The sequence below is a fragment of the Rhipicephalus microplus genome, chromosome 4, assembly GCF_043290135.1.
Source record: "Rhipicephalus microplus isolate Deutch F79 chromosome 4, USDA_Rmic, whole genome shotgun sequence".
In the NCBI taxonomy this organism is placed as follows: Eukaryota; Metazoa; Arthropoda; class Arachnida; order Ixodida; family Ixodidae; genus Rhipicephalus; species Rhipicephalus microplus.
Window position 1 is genome coordinate 26,378,636 of NC_134703.1, and position 13,141 is coordinate 26,391,776.

A 13,141-nucleotide genomic window follows, 5' to 3' on the forward strand; every position below is an offset into this window, starting at 1 on the left:
TCTGAGTGTGTGTATTTTTGCGCTTGTTTCATCGTGAACCTTTACCAACACGCCCAACTGGCAGTCATCCTAGAAAAGATGGAAAAAGGGGCGTTAATTCGAAGGAGAAACGCTCATACTTCAGAGCACATTACTATGCCAGATAGGTCTGCAGTCACTGGAAAAAACAGATATATATCGAAGGTATCAGTGCTTGCATCAAGGTATGCCACCCACGCGAAAAACGTGTGTCGTCTCTTTAAGGCTGTTATGCACTGTCTTTAGCATAACATATTGTCGTTTTGAACGGACATGACGTAACCTAGAACGTTGCACGGTGATGGGCCATTAAGCAAGAAACTGAAATGTTGATTGTTATTTGACTTGTTCCGTAGAACATACTGGCGCTGCTGAAAAGCAAGTTGCACGGGGATGGGCCATTGAGCAAGAAACTGAAATGTTGATTGTTATTTGACTTGGTACGTAGAACATACTGGCGCTACTGAAAAGCAAGTTATACCTAATTATATAATAACTGTCTGTACTGAATATCGGAGCACCTCCTATGAATCTCGTGTCGATTAGGCCTTCCTTTACCTCCTGTATTCCTACCACAGTCATGTTTAGGTGCACTGTTTCGTGTGTATACCATGTAAAGAAAATACAATGATACCAGACTATTTTTATTGTTCTGTATTACGAGGAAAGCAGTTTGGTATTTCGTAAGCAAGTCTTTCCTGGAACAACGAGCTTTTGTAGTCCTTCCATGCAGAGCCTAGACTCTGATACTTTTGAGCGGATATTTTTACCTCTACTGACGATTTACAGTTAATTCCGAGAGATATTCAGCTTTTTATGTTTATCTTATGAAAAAAGGTTATTAATTAACTAATCTGTTTATTGTTATTCAGCCATTGCTGTCACAGGAACACCAATACGACATGTGAGGGAATTACTAAGAAATTTCTTTATTGGGTCAACAAACTTAAATGGGCCCTGCGGAACGTTTTCAGCATGATAAAAAACAATGCCGATCGGTGGTCGAGGACCCTGAGAACACGCGAAGCAGACATTATAAGGCAGCAAGCGGCCTGGAATTTATAATTCTCAAAGACAGCTCTAAATTTTTCCTTCTTTCTACAAATGATCCCATTCATCCAAATTAAAGTGTTGTATGCCCAAGTTCACAACTATTTTCTGATTTGTGCGTCGTGCACTATTACCGCTGGCGACACGAGAGGCCGCCACTTGCTTGCGCGCTCACTCGCGATCACACTGAATGTCAGTCCGTTGGCCAGTCATGCGTTTGAAAAAAAAATTGCCCGCAGCTTTCCTCGGGGGAACACTGAGGAGGATGCGGAGCATATAATTGGTTAACGGGGTGTTAAAGTGCGACTTACTTGGGTCGATGGCTAAATTGGTTAACGTGGTTGTGAAATGGGGTGTTAAATTGCGACTTACTTGGGTCGATGGCTAATTGGGTCGATGGCTAAATTGGTTAACGTGGTTGTAGGAGGGGGTTTTAAATGAGTGAACACGTGCACACGTATGCGAAAGGGCGGCGCTGGTCGAAGGGACGTCGATCATTGTGTTTGTGGATTCGTTGGAATTCATTTCACCGCGACCTTGGACGTCGACGCGCCGTACAAACCAACCGACGAGCGGCAACTGAGCGAGCGAGCGCCGACCTTGAGTATATATACAGCGCGACGGCGCATGCACTGTCAGCTGTCGAATGTTCGAGAAGGGGGAGAAGCGCAACGGCGCATGCGCGCGCGTCAGCTGCCGAAGTTCTCGAAGCGCGACGGCGCATGCGCGCGAGTCAGCTGCCTATGTTCTCGAAGCGTGACGGCGCATGCGCGCTACATTATACAGCTAGCGAATGTTCGTGAAGAGGAGAAGCGCACGCGGTGTGTAAAGAAGGAAGGATGCACAGATGGTGGAGGAGTGAAGCGCGCGCGGTGTGTAGAGGAGGAAGGGATGCACAGATGGTGGAAGAAGGAGGAGGAAGCTTGCGGACAGCGCCGCACTACAAGCCTCGAGTATTAGATGCTCCGCATCTAAAAAAAAAAAAAAGGACTCGATCTCTGGATTTCGTGCCGACCGGTTGGGCCCCAGCGATCTCCGCCGACAGCGCAGCTCTCGCCGAGTGGTGCCCCGTCCTCGGACTCCTGAGATTGTGTCCATCTTTCCTATCTCCTCTTTACTTTCATCGTTTTCCGTCGTTCACTGTCCCTGCGCCTCACTCTCTCCTTTCCCACTCTATCTGTTTACCTTTTTATCCTATCCTTTTAATCTCTCCTTACCACCATCTCTCGTGAGCTGCTGTTGAGGTGTCGCACTCTGATGCAGACAGTTACGGGGCTCACTTTTCTCTTCTTTTCTATTTAAGAATCACATGAGAAGAAAACAAAAGAGTGTACAAAGGGATGACGCACGCGCTATGCAACTTCTTTCCTTCGTGTCAATGCCTCTCTATATTTGACCTCCAGCCCGCTCACCGGGACGAGAGAAGCGAAAAATCAATTACAGCGTGCGTCACAAGCTTCTGCGAGCTGCTCGTACTCGATGGGTTGTAAAAAGCTTAGCAGCGGCCGATTCGGGAGGTAATAAGCCTCTATGAAGCTATTCGATGGTTATTCGGCAACGTGTTGCAGGGCCCTTTAAAACTTACGAACAACAAAATATTGGCAATCTGACAGCCCCTTCACCCATGCGGCAGTAGTGGACTCTGATATTGTAAAGCCCAGTTGCAGTAGCTGCCACAGCTAACACTCGCTCAATATGTGTGTTCACTGGTTTCTTGTGTAAAGGTGGCATTTGCTCCTCTCTTCATCTGCAGCACTCCCTCTATTAATTTTGTTTCTGCATGCCAAATTTCAACGACTGATCACGTCTGCTTTTTACTCATTTGCTTTCTTCCAGCGTTCGACTTCGTTACCTGCATACCGGATGATGTGGATGCACTCTTCTTCAAAAATATCGTGTGTCTTAGCTGTTTACGAAGCGTATCCCGCATATCACCTTGCGAAAAGCGAGCAGTTAGGGAAGCATAGCAGTCTGAAAGCTGTTTTATTCGAGACCAGTTTTTTACGTCCGAGTAAGTAAGAGTTGAGTCTTTCTTCTCCACCATCGGGAGGCGGATCTTCTTCTTTGTCATCAGTGACATGAATTTTACGCTAAACTGCAGATGTAAAATGATAGTACACCCTGTAAACTGCGTTTTACATTTTGACCACGATTGATGTCAGTGAATGTCTACCTCATCTTTGCATATGACGTGTCACCTTCACCTCAGCTGTCTTGCAAGGAGCTATCGGATACAGGTGGTATGACGACATTTCAATTATAGGGCTTTTGTTCCTCCCAAATGTTGCACGCAGGCCCAAGAAGTTGTTTTCTGTTGACGTTGGCTTCTTTTCCAATTTCCATGTAATCACGTTCTTCACCAAACTTAGGCCAGGTGGTGTTGTCAGGGACTCGTGGTATTCTGTAACAAAATAAAACGCAAACGTTACATTCTTCTGCAGCAAGTGATGCGAAAATGTTGGCACTGGAGGTTTTAGAATATTTAGAAGTGGTGTTTTGTTGCTTTCATATTTACGTCTGGATTGAAGAAACAATGGCCCATGATCTACGTTTATGATAAGCTACCAGGAATAGCCGAATGAGGAAGTTTGTATAAGATATAGTTAGTCAAATATGATTTTGATATCAAACCAACCTTATATTGAGAGGTGTTATGCAATCTAGGTAATTGGAATTGAGACGTCTAGGTCTATCACGCTAAATTAGCCGCCGAATATCAAAGCGCTCGAAAAAAAGAAGGGTTTCCAAGAAGCATTCGATACAAAAAAATACTTCCTTTGTGTGGTTTCCTGTTTTATGATTTCAAAATCAGTTTCGACGTTACTTTGTAATAACTTCTAATTACTCCTCGCTATACCCCAAAATGTGTTGATAAACAATTAAAAAAACATAAATAGACAGTATTTTAAAACACACTGGTCCTTCAACGCAAAACCTTTTGTTTGAACGCTACTTTCTCATGTCATATTACGACTTCATCATCACATTTCTTGAGAATGTTTTATTAATAAAGAGGGTGAATAGACACGACGACTGATTGCGCGAAAATGAAAAAAAAGTACAAAGTAAGCGTCTATGGTTTCACACTGTAGAGAACTGATGTGAACGAAGTGAATACTGGTACCTTTGGTAATTAGAATTTCATATGTGATGCCACTTGAAAGCAAATTACAACCCGGTGTGTCAGGTACACGCTTTCTTCGATTGAGCATGAGTGGATCAGTTGATATAAAGTAGGGGGCAACTGAAGAAAGGGGGATTCGTTTGACAATCGAAATCTCTTGTGACAACATCTACCTTAAGCCCAAGCATGTCACTTCATCTTGCAGCTATTTTACTACTTGGGCGTGTCTTTGTCAACTGTATATCGAAGGCTGTGGCGAGCGAACCATCACGAACTTAACAAACACTGCAAGCACAATGATCTCTTACCCGGTGTGACTGAACGTCGAAATAATATGCATGAAGTTCTCCGCAGCCTTGGCATCATTATCAGAGACGTCACTTTCAAGTTTAAACACAGAACCTAAGGCGAACGCAATTTCGTCCGCATGTGTCGGGCGCACCCACGTCGGCCACCCAATCTTCGATGGCTGCTGCGAGAACTGGTACATGAAGACAGCAGTGTCTGGACCAAGAAACCTTTTGGCAAATCCCAGCATTGGGCATCCCAACTGGCTGTCGCCTAGAAGGTCAGCAGCAGCGTGCACGGCTTCGACGCCATCCCCGACGTTCGGACCGCCAAAGTATTGATCGATAATTGACTGAGACTCTAGGTCCAACAGCGTGATCATCATGCCTCTGGCGAAGAATACCATCGTCCTCTTCGTTATGTCAGCGGCGTCGGTGTTATCGCGGAACCCCTTAGCCACAAAATCAATGAGTCCGTCACCCTCGGCTGATGAAATGCCGGCCAGGAGCTCGCGTGCGTTTAGCCTCCGGCTATTCAGAGCTTTCCCTACTCTTACAGGAATCAAGTCATCTCCTACGACTGGGAAGAAGCCATCGAGTCCCTGAGTCGTGAAACCCGCAGTCGCATTCAAAATCTCTGAAACATTCTTTGATCGCATGCAGCTCGCCATCGTTTGGAAACCTCTCCAGTCCCTTCCCAGTGAACCACAATCTAACATTTCCGCCAGGACACGTGCTCTGTGACGAGCCTGCTCCTTGGTGTTTTCAAGCGAACTCGTGAAAGGGCTCCCGCTCTGCATGATAACACGTCGAAACAGTCCTTTGCTTCTAGGCGACACCAAGTGGACACCGACAGAATAAGATCCCGCACTCTGACCGACCAAGGTTATTTGGTCGGGATCTCCGCCAAAAGCCTTGGCGTTGCGTTTTATCCAGCGCAGGGCAAGAAGCTGGTCGTGAATGCCCATGTTTCCTGGAGCATCTTCAGTTCCCACGTTGAGAAATCCGAAAGCGCCTAGCCGATACGCAACGGTAACTACGACGACATCTCCTCTGACAGCCAGCTCAGAAGCGTCGTGAATTGGCATTGAAATACCGCCGTAAGAAAAAAAGCCTCCGTGAATGTAAACCACAACGGGCTTCCCCGATGTGCCGTTAGTAGATGGAGCGTAGATGTTAAGGTACAGACAGTCTTCCGACATTGGATCAGCTTCTTTAACCAGGTAGTTGCTGTTGAAACTCAACGGCATTTGGGGGCACATTGGTGGTAGGTTCGTTGCGTTAAGGACTCCTGTCCATGGTCTTTTGGGTTCGGTTCTTTTGAAACGAGCAGGGCCTATCGGCGGTTCCGCATAGGGAACACCCAGAAACGCACGCACTGACCCGGTCTTTGTGGACACAATTTTTCCTCTTAAACACCCAGTGCAAGTGTTGACAGTGAATGAGGAACGTTGTTGAGTGCTTAGTTGCAGACACATTAACAGGATGCACGACCACGTTGCCGATCTCATTTTCTGCAAAAGAAGAAACGTGTATGGTGAACCTTTTTGGTTTTGAGCCATTATACTGTTTTTTTTTTGTAGTCGGATTGAGTTTGAGCCATTTCCATATTTACCGTTCATGCAATTAAGGTTCAAAACCAGACGTGTTAAAAACCTTATTATCTCACTTTACATTGGGCTTATTAAGCGTTAGGTTGCTCAAAAAACAAACACATGAGCACTGCTTTAAAGTGTTTTTAGCTCGTGTTCAAACCCCAACAATCCAAGTGGAATGTCGGCAAAGGACACATTGGGAAGAGCATACTTCCATAAAAGAAGAACACTATGTCGTTCAGTATGCCACCATACTTTATAAAAATGTCGGACACCAATCCTACATGACACTTAACAAAAACATACTAAAATTTCAGTGTATTACTGCAAGCCATGTTAAGCTCTTTAGTTTTCAGAAAATATTTAGTTCTTTCCCAAAGTAAAAAAAAAAAACAAATAAAAAACTGAAATTGGCAGATTCCACTTCCAGTGGGAATCGATGATATGCGAAGCACGAATGAGGAAGGTCGATATGCGACTTTAAAATCAGCACAGCGTTATGAGGTGGAAGTAAATTATGCCGTACATGACTTCCATGTCATGATTATCACGTTTAGACATGTCATTTATTTTCGTCGTCTATTCACGTCACATGATACGAAATTCGGTATATGCAGAGCCAGCGAAACAGCCATGAGCACACTGTCAGTGCAGCATGTAGTCATGTTTTACATGACGTGCATGTCATGATTATCATGTTTGAAGGTGTCATTTACCTTCATCGTCTGTTTGCGTCAGGTAATACCAAATTTGGTATATGTGAAGCTGGTATGAGCATGGTATGTAGTCGTGCTCTTACATGATAAGCATCTCATGATTGTCATGTTTGCACCAGTCATATCCGTCGTCGTCCATTAACGTCACGTAGTGCCAAATTAGTTATATGTGAAGCTAGCGAAACGGCCGCGAGCGCATCACGAGTGTGGCATGTAGTCATGACTTACATGAGATTCATGTCATGATTTTCATGTGAGGGTCTGTCACTTATGTTCGCCATGCAGTATGTCATACCATACCAGTTTCGCAATATGTCATGTGAACGAAACCACCACAGGAGCCGCAAGACCATGAAATGTAAATCATGACATTTATGGCATACATTTTAGGATTTTCATGTTATGACTAGTCTCACTTACCCTCGTCATACAGTCATATTACGCCACACCAATTTTGGTACTGATACCATTATCGAAACGGCCAGGGGAGCTAAAAGTCGTAGACGGCTAGATAGATAGATAGATAGATAGATAGATAGATAGATAGATAGATAGATAGATAGATAGATAGATAGATAGATAGATAGATAGATACGCTCAAAGTCACCGAATTTTGCTAAGAAATTATTCGCATTAGAAAAAAAAGAGAACACATTTCAGGTGAGCGGTGACACAAAGAACTAGGTCGTGCAAAGGTCGGCACAGCGAAACACGGGATCGTCTCTACCCGTACTCCCCATCGACCGGAACGTCTAACTTCGAGATGCATTGCTTCCTGCTCGAGAGAATGACCTTCCTAAGGATCTCAACGTATCTACGGACACCACCGGACGTAGCCAGCCTATGAACTGAAGAGTGGAGGTTGCGTGTGATATTTGGGCAACGTGTTGAGGCGGAGGGTCAAGTTAGCACGAAGCCGACACAGCGGGGGTGCATGGCAAATCAATTGAGGGGGGGGGGGGGCACTCAGTATAGGCAAAAAAAAAATGTTGTGAGTCTATAGTAATGAACAAACCGGAACAAGAATAGGTTTATTGCCTGCACGCGTATCAGAAGGTTGCAATTTACAAATACAGATTGCTAGCGAAATGCTTATTGGAGGACGAAATTGCCATTTCGGCCTTCAGGTAGGAAGTGACAAGAGGGGGGAGAGGAGGGAGAGGAGGTGTTCTCATATTGTGCAGGGAGATCATTGCGGTCCACGTGTTGCCGATCTCTGCTATAATTCATCATTTATATTATGGTTGCGTCTGTGTGACGCCATACATGGTTACGCTGTGCTCTGTTCTCTTCCTTAATTCTTCAATTATCGTGGTCCCCCGTTTTCTGTCCCAGGCCTTTGCAATGCATGGCTCTGCTTCACATGGTGACGCTGAGTGACAACACGAGACGACTGCATGCGATGACACCATACAGCCCCCTGCTTTTCCTCCTTCTTCATTATAACCTTCCTTTCCAAGCTCTTTGCTAGACTTTACTATGCTCTAGATGGCTGTGCTGTGCACTGCTTTGGCTGCGTGATGTCATGCATGGCTATGCTTTTTATGCTCTGTCTTCCTCTTTTCCTCCTACTTACTATCACTTCCCTTTCCCGCATGCTTGATATACCATACTCTACAAGGCTATGCTATATATGGTTATCCATCTTTGAAATTTGTAGCGCGAACTGGGGCCAGAGAGGGAAGCGACCACACCAGCACTTACTATAAACTGGAAACTTCGTTAGGCAAGACCGAACATATCTACTGAAACAGAACATGTTACCCACTACCCACGCGCACTTTTCCAAGGTACAAAGCCGAACAAGATCAAACTGTACCTCTTCACAAACTCCTTTATTTGAGGAGTGGCACTTCCTTGCTGGAAATCGTTAATGACCGATGGCTCAGATTAACACTGGCTTTTCGAGTGGTGGACCTTGCAACTAAAGTATACATGCAAAAATGGTAAGTTAAATGGCTGTGTCAATAAATAACGTCAAATGGCGTCCAATAGATACGCCATTGTTGCAAAAACACGAAAATACACGGAACTAGCCACCAAGAGTATTCGTTATTTATAACATTGCAATTATCTTTTTATCTGATTCAGTATCTTTGTGATTTTTTTCTGATTCCTAGAAATATTGCCCTATTGTGCAAGCGGCTGCTCTAAAAACAAAACAAAACGGAAAAAAAGAAAGGAAAAAGCGTTCTTCAGCATGCGACGTAGGTGAACTTGGCATGAGTGAAAGGTGCCTACAACGTATCGATTCGTTTCACTCCAGTGTAGTCTGTTCTAATCAAACAGTGGTTTGTATGACTAGGCACGTTTAGTGTGCTTCCGTAACCATTGAGTCAGGGGCGACATGAAAAGGAACATGAATAAAATCATGAAGTTACGCCTGCTACAAGCTGCTAATTAGTAGGCTGTCTTGCATCCGAATAGCGTGTAATATGAGTGTCGGTAACACTTATAATTTGTGAACTTTATGCAACTCACGAAAGCATATTGCGTGACAGTATGTCACTGAAACTGTGTTCCCCAAAATATACCAACTGCCGCACAGCCACTTGAACATGAAAACGTGGCCATTAGTGAATTCATACTTAAACAGGACAGGTACATGGCAGTATTGAAACGAAAGCCCACTGGAAAGACTTTCTTTCTGTCCGCGTCTAAGTAGTGCGCTCTCAGTTCAAAACAATCATGTATCACCAACTCGCGCAATCATCCATAAGGACAGGTACGCAAGCACTAGTTCACCCAAACGTTAGCTAAGGCTGCGTCCACTGTTTGGCAGCTTTTCACCCCTACTTGTTACACAGTTTGACTAAATAGGCAAGCATAACCCTCGCACCTGGATCTTATATAGAAAGGTGAACTGAAGACACGAAACTCACTGGCATGCGCGAAATACCACAGAAATGCATCAGCCATTGTAGTCAGAAGCGGTCCATGAAGATGCTTACCTCAGACGATCGCGGTGTGTTATCCCAGGGACCGAATGAATCAGGGTGAGCTGCTGCCCGATTCAGTGGCTTATTCAGAATCAAAATGACCGCTGAAAGAAAATGCCATGGCGCTGCAGAGAAACAGCCTTTCCAAGCTGGGTAGCCGTGTCTCCGCTTCCGTCTTTTCCGGTGGCCTTGAGCATGTTTTTTTTTTTGCTTCACCACCTTCGAGTGGCCATAGCTCGTTACGCAACGAAGTTTTATTTTTTTTTGTTTGTAATGACTCAGCCTAATCACTTAATACCACCACCCCCAATGTATCCGAAGAACGAGGAAGTTGGAGAAGAGGAAATCAAGGGTATCTGCCCTCTTTTCATCCGCGCTATAGTGTGAACTATGATAGAATACAGCGAGGTCAGATTGTTTTCACCTTGCAGGTACGCAGCTAGCTGCAGAAGGGCGAGAGAATGAATGCCACGGGAAGAAAATGTAGAGAGGGTTATCTGAATTTGTTGAGCCATATATGTTTCGAGGAAGCTGTTTAACAGCGTGTTCCTACATAGCACGTGGCATTTGCGACATAAAAGTATGTCACACATCTACACAGTGCACGTGTTGTGTCTTGTCTTGCGCCCTCGCTCAATATGCCCTGTGCAGAGGTGTGGGTGCTAAATCGAATTAACTCAAGCTACGGTTCTGTCGATTCTTATTGTCGTCGTAAAGTATTTATTGGTTATTTTTGGTACTATATATTTTCGTGCCAGTTTGCTTGTTTAAAAGTTTTCGATATATTACTTTATTATCTTTTCTATATATTATCTTCGAATACACTTTCTGTTCTTGCGTGTTAGACTAACCATATTTGCAGTGTAAATTTAAGGGCTTGCTTTCTTTTTGTTCACCGCAATATTATTGAGAACAAAGAGAAATTGATGCCAAAGAAACTATAGCAGATGTCATTCGAAGTATAGGGAATTATAGAGGATGTAATTCATTATCAGCATGATCAACCTGACTACGCCCACTGAAGGGCGAATTCCTCTCCCATGTTCCACAAGTCAACCCGGTCCTGTGTTTTCTTCTGCCATGGTATGCCAGCAAACTTCTTAATTCCATTTGCTCAACTAGCTTCCTGTCTGCCTCTCACGCGTTTGCCGTCTCTTGGAATCCAGCTTGCAACCCTTAATGGCCAGCGATTATCCTGCCTACGCGCTACGTGCACGACCCATGTCCATTTCTTCTTAGTTTCAACTACGATGTCCTTAACCCCGGTATGTTCCCTGACCCAGTCTGCTCTCTTCTTGTCTCTTAAGGCTGCTCGTATTACTCGCTCGCTGCATCGTCCTCAAATCAAGTTGAACCCCCCAAGTAAGCCTCGAGGTTTCCGCTTCGTAGCTAAGTACCACCAAGATGCAGTGGTTATGTATACATCCCTCTTGAGCCAAAGTGGCCCCCTCAATATCGAAACCAATAGTGTCGTTTTAAAGCAGTGTCAATTAAAATCTAAGCACTGCGTTCTGAGGCACCACAGCACTGTTTTTAGGGTTATTGAAACCGGTGTTATTATTTAAAACAACAATCCCAAAATATTTAAAATTGTGTCAGTACTCCTTTAGAGCCATCTCGTCAGCACTGTAAATGTCCAAAAGCTCGTGCTCGTCCATAACTTTTTTGTTCGTGTGCAGCCACAATAACGTCATTGAGTCAATGGCTGCTGCTTCCTGGATATGACTTTGACCACAATGCCGCAATGGACTTTGAAGTGGCTCGACCAGCCAATGCTTGCCGTGAAGCTGTCGTAGGCAAGTATGAAAGCGAAGTCCATCGTTTTCTGTTGAAGGCAATGGAACCCCGTTCATGCGCAGTTCGCAGTTGCAGGTGGACACTGCCCAGCCCGTGTCTGGCGATGCCACAACCATCACTGAGTTCTTTTCACTCGCATTTTCAAGCGCGCCATGAACAGACGCCTTCTTTTTGAAGATCGCCCCGCCGTGGTGGTCTAGTGGCTAAGGTACTCGGCTGCGGGCCCGCACGTCGCGGGATCGAATCCCGGCTGCAGCGGCTGCATTTCCGATGAAGGCGGAAATGTCGTAGGCCCGTGTACTCAGATTTGGGTGCACGTTAAAAAACCACAGGTGGTTGAAATTTCCGGAGCCCTCCACTACAGCGTCTCTCATAATCATATGGTGGTTTTGGTACGTTAAACTCCATATATCAAATCAAATCAATTCTTTTTAAAGATCATACACCACAGAGAGCAGCACGCAACTCCGAGCTTGTTGGAAATCTTCTCCTTGGTCTGTTATAAATGCGAAGGATTTCTATGCGTACTGCATGTACCTTTGGCATCTATCTATCTATCTATCTATCTATCTATCTATCTATCTATCTATCTATCTATCTATCTATCTATCTATCTATCTATCTATCTATCTATCTATCTATCTATCTATCTATCTATCTATCTATCTATCTATCTATCTATCTATCTATCTATCTATCTATCTATCTATCTATCTATCTATCTATCTATCTATCTATCTATCTATCTATCTATCTATCTATCTGTCTGTCTGTCTGTCTGTCTATCTATCTATCTATCTATCTATCTATCTATCTATCTATCTATCTATCTATCTATCTATCTATCTATCTATCTATCTATCTATCTATCTATCTATCTATCTATCTATCTATCTATCTGTCTGTCTGTCTGTCTGTCTGTCTGGTTGTCTATCTATCTATCTATCTATCTATCTATCTATCTATCTATCTATCTATCTATCTATCTATCTATCTATCTATCTATCTATCTATCTATCTATCTATCTATCTATATATCTATCTATCTATCTATCTATCTATCTATCTATCTATCTATCTATCTATCTATCTATCTATCTATCTATCTATCTATCTGTCTGTCTGTCTGTCTGTCTGTCTGTCTGTCTATCTATCTATCTATCTATCTATCTATCTATCTATCTATCTATCTATCTATCTATCTATCTATCTATCTATCTATCTATCTATCTATCTATCTATCTATCTATCTATCTATCTATCTATCTATCTATCTATCCGATAACGTCTGGGTGCTCTCGTGTTACCCACTTAACTTGGCGTGAGCCAAAATTAGATTCGAAGGTTAAAATGATTGGACGAATACGACGTGCTATTAAGAAATGAATCAAGTCACAATTTTGTCGCGTATGTCGTCAAACGCTTCGTGGCAGACAGTGGCACATACCCGCGGGTGGGTATGTGTCACTGGTATGCGGGTATGCGCCACAGGTGATTGACACGTAGTATCTAACTAGGAACGGCGAGAAGTCACATGGGTAATTTTAACGTCTAAGCATTAAGAAACAAAAATTAGGCAGATCCCATGTACCTGGGAATCGACGTTATGCGAAGC

The 13,141-nt window shown here is 43.9% G+C and overlaps 1 protein-coding gene across 2 annotated transcripts in view; it reads right to left on the minus strand.

Moving 5' to 3' along the window:
* Positions 1-3,034: 3,034 nt before the first annotated feature.
* LOC119171767 (acetylcholinesterase) overlaps positions 3,035-13,141 on the minus strand; it is a 28,464-nt gene continuing 18,357 nt past the window's right edge. The window contains exons 1-3 of one of the 2 annotated variants that reach the window (XM_075892378.1): positions 9,742-10,024; positions 4,501-5,993; positions 3,035-3,469 (exon numbers count right to left, since the gene is read on the minus strand). In XM_075892378.1, the coding sequence (XP_075748493.1) occupies positions 3,322-3,469; positions 4,501-5,990 (1,638 nt within the window). In that variant the 5' untranslated portion in view covers positions 5,991-5,993; positions 9,742-10,024 and the 3' untranslated portion in view covers positions 3,035-3,321. Of the gene's footprint in view, positions 3,470-4,500; positions 5,994-9,741; positions 10,025-13,141 lie in introns of those variants that run through there. The other variant, XM_037422599.2, reaches the window with a different exon arrangement.